This window comes from Rhinolophus sinicus, chromosome 15 (genome assembly GCF_057876585.1).
Source record: "Rhinolophus sinicus isolate RSI-liver-muscle chromosome 15, RSI-T2T, whole genome shotgun sequence".
NCBI classification, from domain to species: domain Eukaryota; kingdom Metazoa; phylum Chordata; class Mammalia; order Chiroptera; family Rhinolophidae; genus Rhinolophus; species Rhinolophus sinicus.
Window position 1 is genome coordinate 82,845,006 of NC_142515.1, and position 21,603 is coordinate 82,866,608.

At 55.3% G+C, this 21,603-nt stretch overlaps 1 protein-coding gene across 4 annotated transcripts in view; it reads right to left on the reverse strand.

Annotated features, from left to right (window-relative positions):
• Positions 1–9,401: 9,401 nt before the first annotated feature.
• The window catches only part of MAU2 (MAU2 sister chromatid cohesion factor), a 28,665-nt gene continuing 16,463 nt past the window's right edge, over positions 9,402–21,603 (reverse strand). For 2 of the 4 annotated variants that reach the window (XM_019736814.3, XM_019736812.3), the window contains exons 10-19: positions 20,885–20,988; positions 20,320–20,397; positions 19,959–20,024; positions 17,967–18,053; positions 16,589–16,638; positions 16,301–16,378; positions 16,013–16,124; positions 13,433–13,523; positions 12,549–12,676; positions 9,402–12,155 (exon numbers count right to left, since the gene is read on the reverse strand). In XM_019736814.3, coding sequence (XP_019592373.1) covers positions 12,081–12,155; positions 12,549–12,676; positions 13,433–13,523; positions 16,013–16,124; positions 16,301–16,378; positions 16,589–16,638; positions 17,967–18,053; positions 19,959–20,024; positions 20,320–20,397; positions 20,885–20,988 — 869 coding nt within the window. In that variant the 3' untranslated portion in view covers positions 9,402–12,080. Of the gene's footprint in view, positions 12,156–12,548; positions 12,677–13,432; positions 13,524–16,012; positions 16,125–16,300; positions 16,379–16,588; positions 16,639–17,962; positions 18,054–19,958; positions 20,025–20,319; positions 20,398–20,884; positions 20,989–21,603 lie in introns of all 4 variants that reach the window. The other 2 variants (XR_012498048.2, XM_019736813.3) reach the window with 2 other exon arrangements.

The window sequence follows — 21,603 nt, forward strand, 5'->3', positions numbered from 1 at the left end:
TGGAATGGTGGCTGGCAGAGTTGGGGTTGAACTCACACCTGCTCCTCTAGCTAGGCCAGTTATTTTCCTCCACCATATCCGAAGTGAGAACACTGGTCTCTAAAGCTTGCACTGAAGATTGTGAACTCTAAGTGCCTTGCACCATGCTTGGTGCACAGAAGGCCTCAGGAGGTTTTCCTTTCATTTCAGTCACTAACCAGGATTCTTTCTGAGAGTATGAATCCAGCCTTATTCATTTAAGTAATCCCTCAGTGCTTTTATAGTTGCTGAATTGAACTGGGATCAAAGAGCAGCTCATTGTCCAACCCCTTTATTTTATACATGAGAATCTGAGAGGCCCAGAGGGCAACTGTGACTTGTTCATATCTCACTGCTACTTTATGGCTGGATCCTAAGCTTGCATTGCCTAAATCTCACTTTGGGCTTATGTGAAGGAAAGGGGAGAAGGGGGACCTATACCCTTGAATCCTTGTGCAAAGCAGAGCCTTGTTGAGAACCTAACACTCCCTGAGCCCTATCTCTCTTTTAGACAAGCTGTAGGAAGTTTCTGGATACAGTCTAATAGAGTCCCCAAACTCAAGAGTAAAGGGCAAATGGGGACCCTAATTAGGGTCAAAGCTAGCTAAATTAACTTTGTCAAAGGAAGATTGCAAATGAATTGAGGTTATTTCAGGGCTATTCTGTGTCATTTCCAGACTGATCCCTGGAAATGTCAGGACCTATAATTACATCTCACCTTTTTATTTTAAGAATGCACAGAATTTCTTTGATTCTCTGGAAAAGGGCATTGCCTGAAGGCAGAGATGTTGGATGAAGAGAGGTCCGTGAAGTCTGGAAACCTAAGCATAAACAGGAGTCCCATTTGACTAGAAAATTGTGTCCTCAAGGAATCCAAGGCAAATGGGCATTTGTCAAAAGGAGTGAAATGCCCCACCAAAATGGATGACATGAGCACAGCTTCTGACATACAAAATGTGAACCACATCAAGGATGGGCTTTCCTTTCCACAGTGGTAGCACTGATTGCATCTCTCTGCACCAAGGTGTGTCCCTTCCTGGGTCTGAGAAATCATGTGGGCAAACTGGATAAGTGACATTCACATCCAAATATGGAAATGGGAACTGAGCCAGATGACTGCACAGGCAGCAAGGAAGGCAAGGCTTCAATGGTAGAAAAACGAGGGCCTGATGGGTGCCAGCCTGCCGAGAACTCCTGTTGGTGTTATGGTCTTGGACAAGGAAGAGTACCCACTGACAATGAAAAATGAAAGCTGGTTAATACGAGTGGGAAGGGTACTCAGCACAAAGGTTAAAGCCCTCCAGTCACTCAATGACAGCGGCAGTTCAGGTGCCCACAGCAAACAATGTGCACCCTCCATCATTGCCTCCTAAGATTCTTGGAGTGCATAATTCATTTGGGTTTGCCAAGCACTTTGAGGTACACCTATCTGAATTGCTGATCTACTGAAACTTGCATCCTTCGGCAGGTCCATTGGAAATGGCCGTGGCTCTCCCAAGGAAAGGTTGGTAAAAAGTCAGGGTCTGTTTCCTGTTGAGGCCTCCAGGCTCCCTGCCTTTGGCTTCCACCCAGACCAAGCCAGGCTTGTTCTTTCAGCTACTGCTCCGCCTCTGACACATCTGCTCACCAAAGCTCTCGTCTTCTTTATGAGAATTTTCTCTTGGATTGTTGCCAAAACATTGACAAGAGAGCCAGGAGAGAGAGACTTTCTCCCAGTCCTATAGAAATTATAGAAACCTGTCTGGTCAGCATTTATTCTCTCCTCTTCCTTCCCTGTGGGGCTGGCACTGAGTGGATGGCTGGATGAGCTCTGAGAGGTTGGCCTGGAATTAAAGAGGAAGTGCCTCCATCTTATTTGTTCTTTTGGACAAGTAACCTTTCAAGAGTTCACTCATTCATTGCCATAGTGGCCCTCTGTATCTGCAAGTTCCGTATCCTCAGATTCAACCAATTGCAGATCAAAAATATTTGAAAAAAAGATGGCTAAGTTGTTGCTGACCTGTACTATGTCTGTACTGAACATGTACAGACCTTTTTTTCTTGTCATTCCCTAAACAATAGAGTATAACAACTATTTACATAACATTTACATTGTATTATGTAAATAATCGCAAGATGATTTAAAGTATACAGGATGATGTGTGTACATTGTATGCAAATACTCTTCCATTTTATGTAAGGGACTTGAGCATTCCCAGATTTTGGTATCCTTGGGGGTCCTGGAACCAATCCCCTGCGGATACCAGATACCGAGGGAGGATAATGTATTAAAATATTTTAATGGGCCTCTAACATGAGTTGGGCACTTTGGGGTAGAACAAAGGCACAGGGAGGAGGCATCTTCACTCACCCTGGTCCTCAGACTTCCTGTCCCCTCACCCACAGGCAGCTGTTGTCACCAATCTCTCTCTCTCTCTCTCTCTCTCTCTCTCTCTCTCTCCCCCCCCCCCCCCCCCCAGAGGTTCAATTCCACAAACAGACCTATGAGGCTCCCTTTGATTCTGTGCACACACACAGAAGCATGGCGCATATGCTCTGATCTTTTAAACATGAAAGTAAGTGTTCTGATGGGGGATCCTTCTCACTGAGGTGTGGTGCCATCTTCAATCAGTAATTCGGAACTGTCCTTTGGGATTTGTTTCCAGCCTCTTGAATGTTCCCGAGAACCAAGCACCTTCAGCCCCACATTGAGGTCCACCCTGCCTCGGGGACTTCCCAGGATCCTTCTTTGGTCGGGGATATTTCTACATGTCAAGGGTTAGGGAAGGCAATACCTTTTGCTGACATCTAGAAACTAACTTACCTACTTTCCAGTGCAGGAGTCACCAGGATCTCGTGGCTGGGAACCTTGGCTCTGCCCCAGGTGATCCTAAAAGCCAGAAGGCTGCAGCTGGGGGCAGATGGGATCTGTGGCAGGAGGTTAGGTGCAAGGGCCCAGGTTCCCTATGGGAGCTGTCACCCATGGCTACTCAGAGGCCTGTGGTCACATCCTGGATGCTGTGGTGAGCAAATCAAGTGGGGAGGGGCAGACTGACGAGGAAATGAACAAGGTGATTTCAACTACTAATGAAGAAGAGTAACCAGGTTGTGACACTTGTGACTGGGGAGGCCTCCTGCCGGGACAGGAATTGGAGGCTTGTGAGCAAGTTTTGAAGAGACCTAAATCTTAACAAGGACTCAGCCTGGGGACGAGCTTTCCAAGCAGGGGACAGTGGGTGCCACAGTCCTGAGGTAGCAGTAAGCACAAGGCCCACTGATATAGAGGCCTGGGAGGAGGCAGGATTTTATTCTGAGGGGAAGAAGTAAACGTTCTGCAAAGTGCCGTGAACTCTATTTCCCTGGTAACATTCCTTGTTTGGACACAGTAATCTTCCAGCTGATATCATTCCTGTGTTCCTTTATTCAGAGATGTTCTTGAGCCCCTAGGGTGGCCAGACTTAGCAAATGAAAATGCAGGGTGCCTAGTTAGATTTGAAATATTCCTTTAGTATAACTGAGTGTCAGAGCATCTTCTATGTGCTGGATCCCTGCTACCGTGTTTCCCCGAAAATAAGACCAGGTCTTATGTTAAGGTTTACTCCAAAAGATGCATTAGGGCTTCTGTTCAGGGGATGTCATCCTGAAAAATCATACTAGGGCTTATTTTCCGGTCAGGTCTTATTTTCGGGGAAACACGGTAGGAGTCAGCGCGGATTTGAATAATCCACGTCACAGGTGTCCTCGGAGGAACTGGTCAAAATGTGAAGGTTAGAGTCTGGTGTGGTTTGGGAGAGAGAAATGAACCGGCTTCAAAAGTCCACTTTGGTCCCATACGGTGACTTTGAATGGTGATTCCTTTGGGTGTCCCCAGCTTTTGTAAGATGCTCTCACTGCATTGATCAAAATGCCTTTGGCATCTTTCGTATCACAGACGTATGTCATGTTACGGACGTGGAGCCTGACTTAGGATCTGGCCCTTTTTTTGGGGGTAGGGGGAATATTGGGGAACTGTGTGTTTTTCCAGGACCCATCAGTTCCATGTCAAGTCGTTGTTTTCAATCTAGTTGTGGAGGGTGCAGCTCACTGGCCCATGGGGGAATTGAACTAGCGACCTTGGTGTTAGCACCGCCCTCTAACCACTGAACCAACCTCTGGCCCTTTTAACGTGAGTTAAGAGAAGGGATAGGAGCTTCAGCACTCCCAGCCATCCTTACTAGCCACAAGCCCCAGGTAAGGTGTGAAGATTGGAAGATTCTGGAGAGAGATAATGTGGCCATGGGCTGCTAGTCCTGTCACGGGGGCTGAGTCAATGTGGCCATGGGGTCTTTGTGCAAAGCCCACCCTGGCCCTGCACTCCAAAGACAAGGCACGTGGGAGTCCCCACAACTAGGCCAAACCCAAGTATGGCCTGGGCCATTCAAGGACACAGCCAGGGAGGGACAAATGATCCCTGAAAAACAATCTCCTTAAGTCAAGGTTTTGGGCCTGAGAACTAGATGCCCAGGGAGAAACAGATCCTGTGAATGAGGGATTTGGGTGTGGCCCAGCTGGGACTTCCCTCTGTCAGTGTCAGAGAACAGAGGAACTTTCCAGAGGCAGGAAGAACTTCCCCTAGAGATGAAGTCCCCTTTCCTGGGGAGGAGGTGGCTCAGGAAACAGCATGATGGCTGCTGGCCAAGGGGTTAGGGGCACTCAGATTGGAGATCTGGCTCTGAGCATCTGCTGGGGTTGGTTCGTGGTTCAGGCCAAGTTGAGCCACTGCCCTGTCCAGTGTCAGAAGTGCCCTTGGCCCCCAGGCACTGGCTGTTGGATTCCATGTTATAGGCGGAGTCCGCGACCCCATCTTGGTCATTGTCGCTGGCTAACTCATACCCTTGCTGCCAGTTAGCCCTGCCTGCACCACCCCCAACCCCAAGTTCAGTTCTGGGATATGGGCCTGAGTGTGGTTGGGGGAGAAGGACCTGAGGGGACCCAGGATTCGATCCCTCCCCTGGACGTGGGGGTTCAGCCACTCTCCCCATCCCTCAGTGTCCTCCTGGGAATGGCAGATGTCAGCTGTGCTTGAGGCAGCACTCAAGGCTGTGGCAGCCCCCACCCTCTAGGATGCCACAGGCAGGGCCATAGGGGCTGGTCTCCCCCACACAGAGCTGGCAGCCCGAGCCCGAGAGGCTTGGCCATGCAGTAGAGGACACAGCATTCCTCAGATCCCTGTCTTGGTGGCCATGAGCAAAAGTTGGAAACATTGTCTAGCTCTGACTGGCTTGGCCGAGGGAGGTCCCCCACATGCCCTTTGGTTGTCACTCCTACAGTGCGCTGGTCCCTTCTCACAGGTCCCTTCTCACTCCTATTTGAGGTCCATTGTCGGGCTTCTGGTAGAATGTCCACTCCCTGAGGGCAAGGACATTGACATGGTTCTTGCTGTGTCCCTAGTGCCTAGTAGGTGTCAAATAAATGGCCAGTAAATGAGGCAATAGTGTAGCCCTGACACCTGGAGTACCCTGGGGATTGGCATCTCCCACCCTACACGTTTTGGGAGGGAAACTGAGAGGTCCTGAGGTGCAGCTCATTGTATATCCCTGCAGGTAAGAACAGCCTACCCCCACTGGGGTCTGGTGAAGTCCCCACCTCCCTACCTGTACCTGGTGGGCACACTACCCGGGCCACCTTCGCCCCCTGGTGGCAGAGCAGGGAGCACGCCAGGCTGCTGACAGCAACTGGTGACACAAGCAGACGAAGACAGAGTGGGAGATACACTTCCGGTTCACGATGACACTTCTGAACAGTTTGTACTTAACCCTTTAGGGAATGTCTGTGTTCAGAGCTCTGTAGTCGCGGGACTTCCTCAGGCCACACAGACGCGCACTCTGGACAGAGCATGCCTAACTGCAGATGGGGTCTGAACTCCACGTTGCAAAGACACTAAGCACATGGAACCAGGGTTAGAAATGGCACTAAGAACAAAGCAAGCACACATCAATAAAGTGGCCCATCACCAGAGAGCTGTGTTTCAGAGAGCTTTTCAACATACACAGCAGGGATGGGGCAAAGGGGTGCTGATCTGTCTCTCCTACAAACTAAGAATGTTGTTTCTTTGCTTTTTTTTAAGGAGGGCGCAGCTCACAGTGGCCCATGCAGGGATCGAACCAGCAACTTTGGTGTTATTAGCACCTTGCTCTAACCAACTGAGCTAACCGGCCACCCCAAGAATGTTGTGTTTTTAAAAATGACATTTATTGTAGCAGCTGTAATGCATCAGGAGTATCATTTTTTTCATACAGCATCACCCTAATAGTCCCTTTATTTTCTGGTCCTTGAAAAAGTATCAAAAATATCAAAGAACTAAGGAAATCAAACGAACACAGAAATGAATCTTTTCCTTTCCTAACAAATTGCATTGTAATTTCACTGTGTGAGCATGAACTTGGGGTGAAATAAACTTTTAAACTTGTCATCCATCCTCCCCCTCCCTGCCCCTCTAACACCAGCAGCAGCCCCTCCGAGGAGTTAGGGGACAGGGGATGAGTGGGGGTGCATAATGGGGCCTTCATGGCCCTCAGGGTCCAGCTCCTTCATCCTACCCTCTGACCCCAGCAGCACCTCTCTTCCTGTGTCCATTCAGCAGCTCTGAGCTGACGGGGTTCGCTGGGAGAAGAGGATGGTGTGGTTCAAATGAAGGAAGCAATATTAGGTGCTAGACAAACTGGAGGCAGGACGGCCTGCCTCTCCCTGAATAGCTTTCTTTTTGGGGAAATGTAAACCCAAAGTCCAATGGGGCCAATACACATCGGGGACATTTTCCGTTCTCAGACCCCTGGAACACATTGGCCAGGGCATGTGAGGGTCAGGCTTCCCTGCAGGATGGCAGGGTCCTGTTGGCATTTCTAAGGGGAAGCCGGCCACAGTGACAGGGTGTGCTCATGCCTTCAGGCAGTGTGGACAAGTGCGGACAAGTGTCCATGTGGCATCTTCTGGAGCTGCCTACAGTTGGGCCCTGTGTTCTTTCCCTGGGCTGTCCCAGAGACCCACCCACCATGTGCCAAGGCTGGGCCAGGATGTTCTAGAAGATTCCAAGCAGCCATAGGGAGAGTGCCCCGGCAGGGGGACAGGTAAGTGGGAGCACAACATTCTGGGACCATTCATGGAGGAGGCTGGAGGACATCCAGGTGGGAGACATGGTTGGGGTTTTGGGAGGGGTGGCAGAGACAGCCAGGAATGGGCAGAGTGACCTGTAGATTTCTGAGGATTGGGGTATGTGTGTCAAAGACAGCTAATGACCTGTCCCAGCCATGTCATGCTTGGACCAGCTGTCCCGGCCAGCCGCTGGCTGATGAGGCCCACTCCTGACTTCCCCCCAGCATTGTGGCTGCCTCTGTTGTCCACTTCCCAAGTGTGTCCTGCAGACCCCAAGGGCTTCTCCTCACAGTGTCCCTTTGTGCTGACCAGTCCTGCCAGAAGGAAGCTGTTTGGCATCACCAGAGAGGTTCCCAAAACTCTGTGACTATGGCAACCATCCTTGTTCACCAGTATCATGCATTTTGTGGACTTCTCTGACAACTGCTGGTTAATTGGCAGAGGTCCCACTTCCTCAGCCAGGGCACTGCCCTGCGGCACCCACTTGGGCTTGTTCTGCCTGCCATGGCCACCCCACACAGGTCGGTCTCTTGGCATGTGGGCCACTCCTGTCTGGTTCTTTCTCACCGTCCTCTTTCATCTCCTACTCAGGACCTTCCCTGAATGTCAGCCTGGTGGCTCCTGCCTGTGTCCCTCACACACAACCCCTCTTGTGCATCTCTTCCACATTACAAGCAACGGGGGCCCCGACTCTTGGTCACACTCCTGTCAGCAGACCTGGGTAGCAACAGGCTCTGTAATGTTGTCTGCAAGACCTGCCTGGGGATGTGAGGTGGCTGCCAGGTTTCTACCGAACATCCCTTCAGGTGCTGGGTGCGGGAAGTGCATGGACAACAGGGGCAAGATGGCTGTGCAGGTTCTCTGTGGGGAAAGTCGCTCACTTCCATGTTACGATGAGGTCCTAGGTCCCCGGGAGGCTGCCAGGAGCCCAGCTGCAGGTGGCCAGGGCCGAGGTGACTTATGTCGAAGGCCACTTCCAGTGAAACAGAGGCCATCTTAGGACAGCCTACTGGTTCCACGGTGGGCTTGTGGCCGAGCTCAGGACTCACTTCTTGCACAAGGGCTCTGAGGCTCACGTGGGAGGAAATGACATCCAAGCCAATGACAAAGCAGCAGAGTCCACCCAAGTGAGAAAGCTGCCTGAGCCCAGGTTGGTGAGGTTGGGGCAGATGGAGCCAGACAGATGGTTGGGGGTGGCAGGGTCCCTGTGCTGGGGGCTGAATCCCCCACATATCCAGTGGCCCAAAGGAGTCCTCAGATGTGCTCCCGGGAGAGAGCCATGAAGGCCATCTGGGTGTCATCTTGGGATGCAGGGACAAGAGTGATTCAAGGGCTTTAATGCAGCACGGGTGGCAGCCCAGAACCATTCTTGCATGTTATGACCACAGCACAGCCCAAGAGACCTGAATACACATGTTCAAACAAAAATGTGTGGGGCAGCGCGGCTCCCACTCACCACAAGGGGGAAGCAGCCCCAATGCCCATTGCCAGGTGGAGGATGAACAAATGTGGTCCATCCACACCGTGTGATATTACTCAGTCACAAAAAGGAGTGAAGCACTGACACACACTGCAACGTGGATCAACCTGGAAAACATACTGAGTGAGAGAAGCCAGACACAAAAGGCCATGTATTATATGACTCCATCTATATGAAATGTCTGGAACAGGCAAATCCATAGGGACAGAAAGCAGATTAGTGGTTGCCAGGGTTGGGGGAGGGGAAATGGGGAGTGACTGCTAATTGGGTGGGCGGGGTTCCTTTTGAGGAAATATTCTGGAACGAGGTAGAGGTGCTGGTTGTACATTGGCCCAGCTGGGACTTAAATACATCGTGAAGTATTTAATACCACTGAATTGTACATATTGAATGGTTAATTTTATGTGACTTCCACCTCAAAAAAAAATAAAAAAAACACCGTGAATAAAACCCCACACAGGGAATAGGACACCACGTGTGTGAGGGTCTATCTGTGGCAAGGGCCAGGGAGAAACAGGTAGTGCTTTAGGACCTCTCATGCAATGTCTCTGGGGTTCCCTCTTCTCCAGGCAGGGCTGGACCAAAGGAATATCATCAACAGAGGGGAAGACTCAGGTTTCCATCAGGTCCTCCAGTCCAGGTATGGACTCTGCGTCCTCATGCCTGGTCAGTTAGCAGAAGTCCCTGCAGCCCCGTTGGCAGGCGGGGGGAGGGGGGCGGCGGCGGGGGGGCGAGAAGGCAAGAGCCCATCTGGGGTGGCGCAGGAGAGGGGCAGAAGGCAGGACACAGTGAGTGTTGGCTCCTGCAAGTGATTTTACTTTGAATACAAAGGAAAAGAAATCCACAAACAAGAAGCTAAGTTCTATGGTTATGTCTTTTAAACAATATTTTGCATTTATAATTTTTTGTTTTCCTGATTAAAAGCACCAGCTGAAGTTACAGGCTGCTAAAACCATATTACAAACCTGTTAAAAGACGTTACGCCAAACATACTTATTAAAAACCCTTTAACAAGAGACAATGCGACCACACACTTGCCCACCCTGCCAGGCAGCCCTTATCCCAGTTCCTTGCCTGTGCTCCCAGGAAGTGGGAAGGGGAGTGCCGACCCCAGGGAGGTGACTCTCACCCAGCCCGTGGGTGCCTCCTGGGACCTGGCAGAGGGAGGCGGCGCAGCACCCCAGACCCGCAGGCCCAGGGCCACCACTGACAGGAGGTGGGTGGAGCGAGCACACGAGGGTCTAACCAGCTTTCAGCAACGGACCTGCAAGGGGTCCTGCTACAACTGCACACCCTGTGAGCTGAAGCTGAGAGTTTTTAATCTGCTTTTTCTACACACTTAGCTCTATGACACTTGTGCAATGTCTCCCTGGTGGCTTCCTTGCTTGTCTTAAACTCTTATGATTGAGAAACTGTGAAGCACTGAATGTGGACTCACAGAAAGGTATGTATGGCAGGTTGATGTCATCAAAAGATGCCGCAGTGAAGGGGAGGTTCAAAACCACGCACGTGGTTTGGTTCCCATAAAGCTACAGTGGAATATTAAATATCGAGTACTGAATTTGTAACTGTAAACTTAAGAACTTATCCTTAACTTTACACATACGTAGATAACAGAGTGGTCACTAAAAGCACTTTAACATCGGAACAGATGTTAAGTTTTGAGGTTCTTATTTCAACTGCTCTACATACAAAATGCCCTAGAAGCAAAGAAAGGCTCAAATAAATACGCAGATGAACAGGATACGCAGCGTGACCGAATGAACGTGGGTCTGGAGAGGCTGGACAGCGTGGGAACCAGGCCGGCAGGTGCAACTTGTGGCGAGACAGGGTCTCCATCCCTCGGGTGGAGGTCTGGGGGACAGCCTTGAGGGGGGAGGAAGACGAACAGGACAGCTTGTGGCTGGGCTTACAGTCTAGGGGTGTCAGCCAAGGGGGCAGCCCTGGGCAGCATGAGACAGGGCCAGGTGTTTTTGGGTGACGCAGAAATGGTGGGTCCTCTTAGGACAAGCCCCGGTCAGCCCCTCCCTCTGAATGGCGGCTCACTTGCTTGCCTGTCACTGGCCCCCAAATGGGGAGCAGGGCGCTGCCACCAGCCTGGTAAGGGCAGAGGCCCAACGCAGGGTGATTTGCTGAGAGCCCTGCTTGTGGCTAAGGCACACCCAAGCTCAGGGCCCTAGTAGCTACCTGAGCAATGCCAGATCCCAACGTTCCTTCTGTCAGATACTGAGGTTTCCAGAAGCAGCCTTCACAGTGCAAGGGTAACGAGATTCAAACCAACAAGACACCCTGACCAGCGAGAACACTCACCACCCCTTGGCAGGGAGCTGCTCCCAGACACCGGAAGCTGGAGGAGGTGGCTGCCTCGATTGCCCCCAATTCTACCATCACCACTGGGGCACCTCCCAGACTATCCAAGAGGTGCACAGAACCGAGCACGCTGTCTGGTCCAGGCAGAACCTCCTGGAGTCCAGCTCGGGAAGAGGTTTCAATGCTCTCCTGAGACCCCAGGCAGGCAGGTCTCCTCCTCTTCCTCCTTCCTGAGGGCAGGGTCCACTGAGCTCCAGGCATCTGCGAACGTCCTCTGCCTAGGAGGCCGCAGAGTTGCCCCAGCCCCTTTGTTCGGCACCCTGAGTTGGGCTGAGAAGGGTCCTCTCTTCTCTCCCATGCTTCCTACTCCGCAATACAGATGCTGACAGGGAAAGGCAGCTGGTGCAAACGGGAATCTCAGCTCTGGCTCCAGCTCTGAGAATCAACACACACGCACACACACACATGCACACCCGTGGCTACAGCACAGGCCCCTAGAGCCAGTCAGTGATCCAGTCAAGGTGCAGAAGTTTGGAAGGTGAGTTCCTGGGTCCCCAGGGCCCCTGGCTAGAGGCCCCAGCTGTCAGAAGGAAGGACGCTGGAGAGAAAAGCAAGCTGGGAAAAGCATGGTAGCAGGACGTGCACTTTTGTCCCTGACATGTGCCATCACTTCCTCCTTCCAATTTTTGGCCAGAAACCAGAGTCTTGCCTCTGGCCTCTGGAAGCTGCCATGAGAGCAGAGGAAACACTCCAGCCTGGCACAGAAGCCCAGTGATGGAAGTCACGTGGCGATGCCCCGGGGGGCTGCCCACCCTGGCACTCCCTGCGTAGACAGGCTCCCCACAGAAGGGGTAATTCAGACATGGAGCAGGACTGGCAGTTCACGTCCACTTTAAAGGATGGCTCCCATCTCCCCCCTGTGAACCTCAGCACTGGGGTCCTGTGCGCAACAGGAAGGCGGGCCGGCCCATCCTGGGAGGGTAGGAGTCAGCCCTGCACAGCCCCAGGGAGTTGGAAGCTCTGGAGACAGCTGGGAAAGAAGCCTGGGAATGCCGTGACAGCATGCCTCCAAGGGACGCTCAAGTGCCATCTGGGTGGAAGTCAGGGACACACCAGGCCCCACGGAGGCCCCGAGAAGCTGGGCAGCCCCCTCCAGGGGGCCTCACAAGAGGCTGGCCAGGCTGGTGTTGGGTCCATTCTGAGCTTGGAACTGCACGGGAGGCGGGCCGTCTGTCCACTGCAGAAGGAGAGGACACACAGGTGAAGTCCCTCCTGGAGAGGAGCAGCGTGTGCTGGGCTGCGTGTCTGCAGCTGGAGCGCTGCCCCCCCCCCCCCCCCCCCGGGCTGCTCAGCCAGCCAGGGCCCTCTGTGCTCCACACCAGTCAGCTGGGCCCTGGGAAGCACCCTGTATCACCCTCTTGGGTGACTGGCGCCACCTCCCATATCCATGGGGCTCCCAAAGCCAGGCCACGTTAGGGATTGATGGAGGCAGGGAGATGGTAGCCAAGTGTGTACTTCCTCCGCAGGGAGTCTGCCCCACTCCCTGGGGGCTCCAGCCCAGGTGAGCCGGCCCCGAGGAGCCAACAGCACCCCCATTCTGCCTCCACCCTCCCCGTCCCCGAGCCCGTACCGTGATGAGGTTGTGTTCGGGGAGGCTGCAGGCTTCGATGTGGTCCTGGAGCAGCTGCTGCGAGAAGTTCTGGTGCATCTGGGCAGCTTCGTGGGCGTCCATTGCGTTCCCGCAGGCCTTGTTCAGGTCTGACGGGGGTGCACACAGGGTGAGTCCACCTTGCCCTGCCACTGCTCCCATGCCCTCCCCTCGGGGGTAAGGGGTGCCCTAAGTTCACACCCAAGCTCCGCCAGGGGGTTCCTGTGCACCGGACACGTCACCTGCCCTGAGCCCTGTCTCGGGGTCAGCCAAGCCCACCTGCCAGCAGCCCTCACAGGTGCCCTCCTGAGGTCCCAAGTCACGTGTCCTTGGATGTGGGTGAGCAGTGGGACACACGGGCACACACAAAGGCTGGTCGCATACGGGAGCTTGCCAGAGTAGGGCACCCCATATCCGTGTGAGGCAGGGCTGAACGGGCCCACAAAGCGCGCGGCGGACAGGCGCAGCCTGCGTCCTGCCTCCTGCCTCCTCCCCAGGCTCCGGGTGAGGCTCTGTGAGTGGGGCAGCAGCGGGAACAGCACGGCGGCCCACTGAGTGCCTGCCCTGCACCCACAGCATCCTGGCCTGGCCTGCCTGACGGGATGAGGCTGAGCGCCAGGGCTCACAGCCAGGTGTTCACCCAGATGCCAAGAACCAGCCCTATGGGTTCTGGAAAGGCCGCACCAGACCCTGTGTTGAGCTGACCCCACGAACGAGCCCAGTGCCCACTGCCCTCAAATGGCCTCCCAAGAACCCAAGAATGTCCCAGAAATGGGACTGTGGCCTGCGGAGACCATGTGAGCAGAGACTGCACAGAGCTTACTCAGCAGCTCTGCTCTCTGAGAAGGGCCGGCGGCCACACTCACCTCTCAGCAGGGCCGACGACCACAGCTGCACCGACATGTCCGGGATCTTGCTGGCCAGCTGCATGGCAGGCACGACCATGTTGTTACTCTCCTGTCAACCAAGAGCAGCAGGGAATGGGGCGGAAGGGACAGGCCAGGGACAGCCCGGGCCCCACCTGCCATACCTAGCCCAGGCTGCGCCCTCCTCCTGCTGCCTGGCAAACTCCTACTCCTACTTCGCAGTCCATCTCACATGGACCCTATGAAGTACTCCTCAACTACCCTGGGGAAAAATGAACTGCCGTCGCTCCATGGCTCTGTGTGTGGGCACGGCTGTCAGGGCAAGTCCAAGTGCCTCTGCCTTTGTCTTTCTCAGCAGAGAAGACGGCACTGATGGCGGTCAGCTCTGGACCCAGATCAGGAGCCGATGACAAAGGCAGATTCCAGAGTCCCAGGGCCTGGGAGGAGGCAGCAGAATGGACAAAGGAGGGAGAAGGCCGCTGCCATGGGAGGCCACCTCAGACACAGGGACACTGTGAACCCCCTAACCCTGGCTGCACAGTGATGCCACCCCCGATTCCCAGGATGAGCTGAGGGAGAGGCATTGGGGGCCATGAACACCCATTCTGAACTCCACGGTGACCAGCAACACTGCTCCATCCCCTCTCCTCGGGCTGAAATGTTGGGTTCAGGGTGACACTCGGAGAACTCCCAACACCGCAGCCCAGGGAACACGTGGCACATAGCTGAGAGACTTACAAATCCTCAAAGCCAACTCCTGGGCCCGGCTTCCACACAGCCACGGGTCTGCGGGCACTACTTCTTAGGCACACAGAAGCCCAGTGACTTCACACTGTCCTGACTGGCACCTTGAAGATGAGTTCCAGGTGGATCTCAAAGTGTTTCAAGACTGAACCGAGACCTGCCAAGACCTCTGAATGCACAGCACAACAGGAAAAACCACCCTCCTCTGCCAGGCCTGGGGCTGGGCCTGTCTGGAAGCCACCTGAGGGAGTGTACCCCTCGGCTCTCCCAGGCAGGCTCCCCTATGCCAGCGTGGGGTTGCCACACAGAATCTGGTTTTGAAGATGTGTGATCCTGAGGTGTCCTGAGTGAGGCCGCCCACAAATTGCAATGCCCATGGACACTAGCCTGGCAGGCCCAGAGCGGGGTTGGCTGTGTCTCACAGTGTCTCCCTCAGACCTAGAGTTGCTTGAGGCAAGTCCTGGGTCTGGTGGCTCTTGGGGGCCCATGTCACCCCATATGGGCCTAAGCAAACAGGGAGCAGTGCAAGGACCCAAATAAGCTCTATAAGATGCCCCGGGATCACCCCAAACATGAACCAGAACTGTAGCTAAAGAGCTGCTTTGGTCACCCTGCCCCATCCAAGGTGGCTTCTGAAGACAGGGAGGTCTGGTTCTCAGCCTGGGTCTGTAGTTTGGCCCTGTGTGCCCTTAATCTCCCCATCTGGAAATGGAATAATCACAGCCACCTCACTGAGACACAGGCATGCAGCCCGTACTCAGTGGGACCTCGTGCAGCCCTGACACACACACTGTGGCCACTATTCCCACTATGCTCAGAGGCTGAAGGGCAGGGTGACAGAATGTTCTAGAAGGAGCAGAGCTACACTCAGAAAAGAGCTCCCAGAGCTCAGCTTCATCCTTTGGGGGTAGTGACATGCCCAGCGTTCAGGCCCTAGTCACCAGGACTTGAGTGGCAGAGCCCGTTGGCCTTGGCAAATGCTTGTTACACGGTTGTGGGGAGGGGAACCTGACAGGCTCATTAAAAATGCTTATTCTTAGGGAGTCTGAGCAGATGAAACTTTACAGGCCAAGATATCTGACCAGTGCCATCTGACCAATGAAAACAGCTCAAGTCAGGTTGGCTAAACTATAGAGCAGATGCTGCTTCAAAATTCTCACTGCCATTAAAAAAAGCTCTGATACAGTGATGCAGAGAAAGACAAGATGTAAAATTATAAAACAGCCTAACAAATAACATCTATGTGTGGGCAGAGGTGGGTGGTGAAAAGACCTGGAAGACAGAGGACATGCATTGATTTTCAACTTTGCTATTCAGAATTTCTACGACAAACATGTCGTATTTTATAACGTGGACAAATTTTTTCTTTAAAAAAATGAAAGGCCTTGTGAGGTCAGTGGGTGAGAGCAGGCATCGGTGTACACCCGATGGGGAGATTCGGGGTTGGCTCATCCACCAGGACCAGCCCCCGGGCACTCTGGGTAAAGGTGGAAACGAGGATGACCTGATGATACTGTGTGTGGTGGGCAGTGACAGAACCGACGGGCTTCTGACCGAGAGGACAGCTCTCTGTCCCAGGTGTTAACAGGAAGGGGACCCTGCCTCAGCCCTGCCAGCTCCAGGAAGCCCTAAGGACCCAAAGCTCCCTGGTCCTGCCCCCCAGGCTGTGTGAGCCAGGGCACCCCCTAGCCTCATGGAACAGTAGGGACTGGGGGGGTTACTGAAACAGGATCATTGAGGGAGGGGCAAAGGAAGCAAATCACTAACTGGTGGTGCCCCCCACCCCCTCAGCACCACGATGGCCCTCTGCCTCTCGGCCCAGCCCCGGGCACTCACCCTGTGGTTGCCCAACACGTAGAAAATGTGGCCCAGGAGCACCAGGGAGCAGGCCGTGAGCCGGTTCAGGTCCTCTGCATTGGACATCTTCAGAGTTTCTCGCAGAAACCTCCTGCGTGAGGAAAAGACTGCGGCTCCATCAGAACGCCTTTGGGAGAGGAAGAGGCAGCCACGGCCTCATGGCCCTGGGCAGAGGCCACCTGGTTTGGGGACAGAAGGTCTGGGCACACAGGGGGAGAAAGCCACCCAGAGGGCCAGCCCCGGCCACCCGCCCTCTCCCACACTCACTTGGCCTCGTTGTAGCGTCCCTGGAAGAAGGAGAAGAGCCCACGCACATAGAAAGCCGCCGCTCGGAGGCAGTGTGAGCTGGGGGGAAGGGGAGCATCACACCTTAGTGGGGTTCTTGGGAATGCAGGCTTACAAAAAGGGAGTGGATGGGGGTGGGTGGGGGGGTGGGTGTGAGGTGCAGGAGTAACAGGGCAGCCAGGGGCCCCACATGGGCACTGGCGTCACCCTGGAGAGCAGAAAAAGCGTAAGGCAGCTGGGAATGTGGGACCTCCACGCGGGGCCACCTACCTGACAGGGAAGCTGTGGTCGGGGTTGATCCTCTCCAATAAGCTGTACAGCTGCGGAAGAAATGTCAGTTGGGATCACTCTGCATTTCTAAACGTGAGAGAGTTCGGCTCCAAATAGGCGACCTAATTGACTAGGGCTGCCTGCAATTCTCTGATCCAAGCTGACAGCGTCATGTCCTCACCCCAAATCCCACGCCTCAGCGTCCTGCTGAGGGCAGGACCCACGAGGACAGGTGAGGGAACTACAGGACACTGCACAGGCTGCTCACTTTCTTATACCCTCATGGGAATCATGCCTCTAGTGTGAAGGCTCTGGGGCAGGGGCCTCGTACCCAGTCTACCCTGCCCTGTGCCAGGTGAAGGGGTCGGGTCACATGGGAACTGTCCAGTCCCAGATTTTCTATGGTCAGAGGGGCCTGGCCTGGACTGGCAAGGCAGTAAGATGAGCCCACATGGGCCTGGTGGGATGGGGGTGGGGTTTATCCAGAGGTGCAGGGACCTGGGAGGCTGACAGGGAGTGCTGTGACTGACGTTCTAGGTCCCCTCTGGCTGCTCTGTGGAGACTGCACTGGTGCTCAGGTGGCTTCCGGTGCCTCCACAGCCCCTCCAGGAGATAGACCGGGGGTGGGGGCAGGGGGGCAAAGACACAGGGGAGCTGAGTTCCCTCCTGACGCACCAAGCGTGACCCACAGGGCCCATGCCTGGCCCTCAGATGACTGCCACTGCTTCCTGGCTGCCAAGCAGCCTAGGCTGGGCTTTCTGCTCCCTGTAGCGCAAAACATCCAAACCAACCCAGAAGCTGGGAGGTCAGCGAAGCTTTCTGTAGACAAGAGATGATGGTAGCCTGAACTAAAATGAAGGCCCTGGGGTGGAGAGAAGTGGCTGAATCTGACAGACTCTGGAAGCAGAATCTCAGGGCTGAGCAGGGGAATCCCAGGGCTGAGGTGGGGTTGCAGGGAAACCTGGTGTGAGCGCACTTGTCCAGGGAAGTCAGGCCCTGGGCCCCCTCTCCCCACACCCCGTGACCCTGAGTCTGTGGCCTCAGGACAAGCTGGGGCCCAGTGCGGACGACTGCCCAAGTTGCTGCTCTCCCGAAAGGAACCACGAGGCCTCACTGTTGTTCTACAACAGATAGCTTAGGGTAGAAGAAACTGGATGTGCTTGGGAGATTCAACAAAGCTTGGCTCGTTTTCAATAGGGACAAGTGGGACATGGCCAGGGAACATTTCTGTTCCAGATGTGGCCTCCCCCAGCAACGCCACACTCTAAGCACAGATACGCTGGTGCTGCTGAGATGGCTGGTGCCCAGGACACTTCCCACCCCAGCCCCTGAATAAGAGTCGAAAGAAAGGATACCAAACATGAAGCATGTCACCTACTACCTCTTGGTGTCTATTTCCTTCCCGTATATACACACTCGCCAGGTTGGTCACGATGAAGGCCCACAGCTCCTGGTGGTTGGTGAGCTGGAACAGGGACACAGGGCGTTAGGGGCTGCTTACAGCATCGGAGCCACCCAAAAGCTCCCTGGTGGCTACTGTGGAACCTCCTCTTCTCTTCATCTCAGACACACACACCCCCGCCTCCTCCTAAACCCAACAACAGTAGAGCTGTTAGTTCTTTTCGCTATACAACTGTCATCTGCGTTATGAGAAACTTAGGAAACAGAAAAGGAAACCAGCCGCCCTGATTCTGCTCTCAGAACACACTACATTTTGGTCTATTTTCTGCTTGTTTCTCAGGACTGAGACCTGGGCACCCCTCCCTCCACACCACGGCTGGCGACCCTGGGAGCCTGTGCTCGCTGATCAGAAGCGGCACGTGCCAGTCCTGGGGAGTTCCCTGCCAGGAGACAGGCAAGAGACGCTGCCAATGGCCAGTGGCGGACGGACTGTTGTCCCAGCTCTTCTTGGGGACTGAGAATGGCCGAGAGAGACTGAGCTGAGTGGCCCAAGCATTACGCAGACCATGGTTCCCAGCGGGGCTGAGTGAGCACAGATGTGCAAGAGGTTGGGGTGTCTGGGGATTGCAGACCACACCCACAGGCGAGGCCCAGGGGGACCCCTGATGCAGCAGAGCCGCTCTGGTTCGTCTGCTGTAGGACCCCAGAAGAACTGTGTTTGGGACCAGAGGAGTGGGGTCCTTCTCCTGGCTGCCCTGTTGCTCTGCCACTCTGTCCTGGCTGATGGGGGACTCCCGGGGCACACACAATCAGTAGCTGCCACGGAGACGAGGGAGGCCAAGAGACCTTCATGGGCCTGTGATAACTGTAGGCAGCACGGGGTGGGTGTAGGGGTTCCTGGTAGCCTGAGTCGACTGGGGCCCAGAGCAGCAGGCATGAATGGAAGGTCCTGGAAGGCCATGGGAGTGGGCACTGTCTACTCTTCAGACTCTGGTGTGCTGCCTGTACCCATAGCCACGTGGAGCACCTTGGAGGAGGAGAAATGCTGCCCGAGCCCGACCCTGGGAGTGAAGATGTCTGGAGGCTGGCATGAGAAGCAGAGCGCAGCTTGCTGTCATGACAGTCAGGATATGCCCAGTGACCTCGCCTGAGTTCCAGGGCTGCCCCCACACCCCATCTCTGCCTGGGGCCTCCCCAGGACTACCGGAAGGAAGCTATCGCCAGCCTCCTTTTCCTGGGAGGACACGGGCCCCAGGTGAGGATGTGCTTGTCTGGCCCTAATGCTAGGTGGGCAGAGCTGAGAACTGCCACTGGGCTGTGAACGCCCAGGTCTGTAGACTCTGGGAGGACGTGGCACCGGCCTTCTCCCAGGGCCCGATGGGGCCCCATCTGAGGCTAGGACACTCCCTATTGGAGCTCCCTTCCCACCTGGCAGTCCCGCTGTCCTCTGCCCCCAGCGCACCCAGGTCGTAGAGCTGATGCTGGGTTACAGGATACCCAGCTTCCTGTCTCAGCTCTGCCAGGGGGCAGCTCTGGGGAGCTCCTAAAGCCCTCGAGGGACTGCATCTTCAGCTATAACACAAGCCGTCAGCAGCCTGGTGGGCTACTGGGAGGGCTGGGAATCAGGAGTGAAAGCGGCAGAACAGGCTGTTGCACCAGCAGGCGCCAGGCTCTTCCTGGTAGCTGCCTTCCGGTTTAGCGGGGGAAGCCCCACCCCAGGTGGACCAGGGGGCCCCTGCCCACAGCTATCCCTTGACAGGCTGTGCTTGTCCCCGTCTGAGCAGCACGGGACCTGCCGTGGAAAGCCCTGGACAAACAGTGCATCACTGCCACAGTCAGTATCAGGCTGAATGCTGCAGAGTCAGCCGACGACCACAGGTTTGCGCGGCAGCCATCCTCATCAAAGCCCACGCCTGCCTCCTCACCGAGAAGCACCGCCCGCCCCACACTGTGCGGGCCGGCACCTTACCCGCAGGGCTGTGGTGAACTGGGCTTCCGCGTTGTCCATGCAGTTGACGGAGACACAGTACAGGCCCTGGAAGAAGGAGGCGCTGAGGGCTGGAGGCCGCACTGCTCGCCTTGAGCCGCACAGCTGCACCCGAGGAGCCTGCCCAGTGACTCTATGAGCCAGCTACCCTGAGCCTTTGCCCTGGCGAGGAGGCACAAAGGAGGCATGCTGAGTTATTCCCCCTCCCGGGACGTCCGTCAACTTGGACTCGAGGTGCCTGTTGGAGTGAAGCCCACTGGGAAGGTTCTGGATTCTACCTGAGGTGACAGCCACAGGGCTGCTCCCTGGAATGGGGCTGGGGAGGGCAGGCCCGTGTACTCACCAGCAGCGTGTGCAGCTGTGCCGCGTGGTTGGAGAAGAGCCGGGGTGACTGCTGGCATAGCTGGCAGACCTGGGAGATCTGCCGGAAAAAGAGCATGCCCAGCGTCACTGAGGACCTGGTGTCCACCTCCCGCCTGCCCTAACTCAGCACCAAGTTCCACGGACGTGCCCGTCCTGAGGGCAAAGGGCAGCCAGGACCTCCTTGAGGACAGTGACCCTTGTCCATGACCCGCCCTCTCCTCCCTTTCCAATGTGTCTCAGCCGTCAGCACCTTTGCCCTGCTCAAGACCTTGTGCCCTCTCAGGAAGGTGGGCAGCAGGGGTGTCATGGGGCAGGGAGGAGATGGCCATCAGGGGGCCTCCAGTCCCCAGACCCCATATTCCTTGGGCATGTGAACGGTTAGGAAAAGGCCCACGGATGTCTGTGTTGGACTGTTTGATCAACTGTGCCCATGCAGGGTCCCAAACAGCCAAGGTACAGTGAAATGACACAGAAGGACGTCCTGACAAGCACACGGTGACTCCTGAGACCCGCCCACCCCGCGCGTGTGGCCCCGGCGGCCTGACCTCTTGCAGCGCAGTGGCCTTGTGTCCTGTGACGAGCCTGCACATGATGATGTGCTCCAGCAGGATGACTTGGAAGGACGACAGGATGGGGCTGCAGTCGAGCACTGGGGGCAACAGGGCAGTGAGCGCTCGGCTGCGGCTGGAGAACCTGACAGCGCCGACCACCACGCCGACCCCTCAACTCCTGGGTCTGAGCCGACCTGCTCCGCTGGGCAGGCACCAGCCCGGCACCCAGCCTGTCACATGACTTGTGCCCACTACACACCTGAGTGAGGGGTTCATCTCCCTGTCCAGGTGGGAAGATGGGATCCCAGCAGGTTCTGGTGACCAGAGTGTTCTAAGCACAAGACCTCCCCGGAGGGACCTGTTTCTCACCCTCACCCACACGATCCAGCCTCATGCTCAGGAAGACTCTCGATGCGATGGGTTCAAAAAATGTTGACGTTGCCCGGAAAAGTAAGATGGTGTAACAGCACCAGGTAGCAGTGAGGGAACCCGGTTCCTGGCTGCCCCAAGCAGCTGTCCTCACATTGGCACCAGACAGCACAGCCCTTTCCCAACTAGGCTGGAGGGAATGAACTACGATCCCTAAGGGCTCTGGTTCTCTGGCCGAGGGCTGCTCCCCCAGCAGCATTGATGAGGGCATAAGGAGTGGGTGAGCAGGTTAACAGGTGACAGGGACATTGAACCAGGGCTCTGGTTGCCTGCCTGTCAAAGGT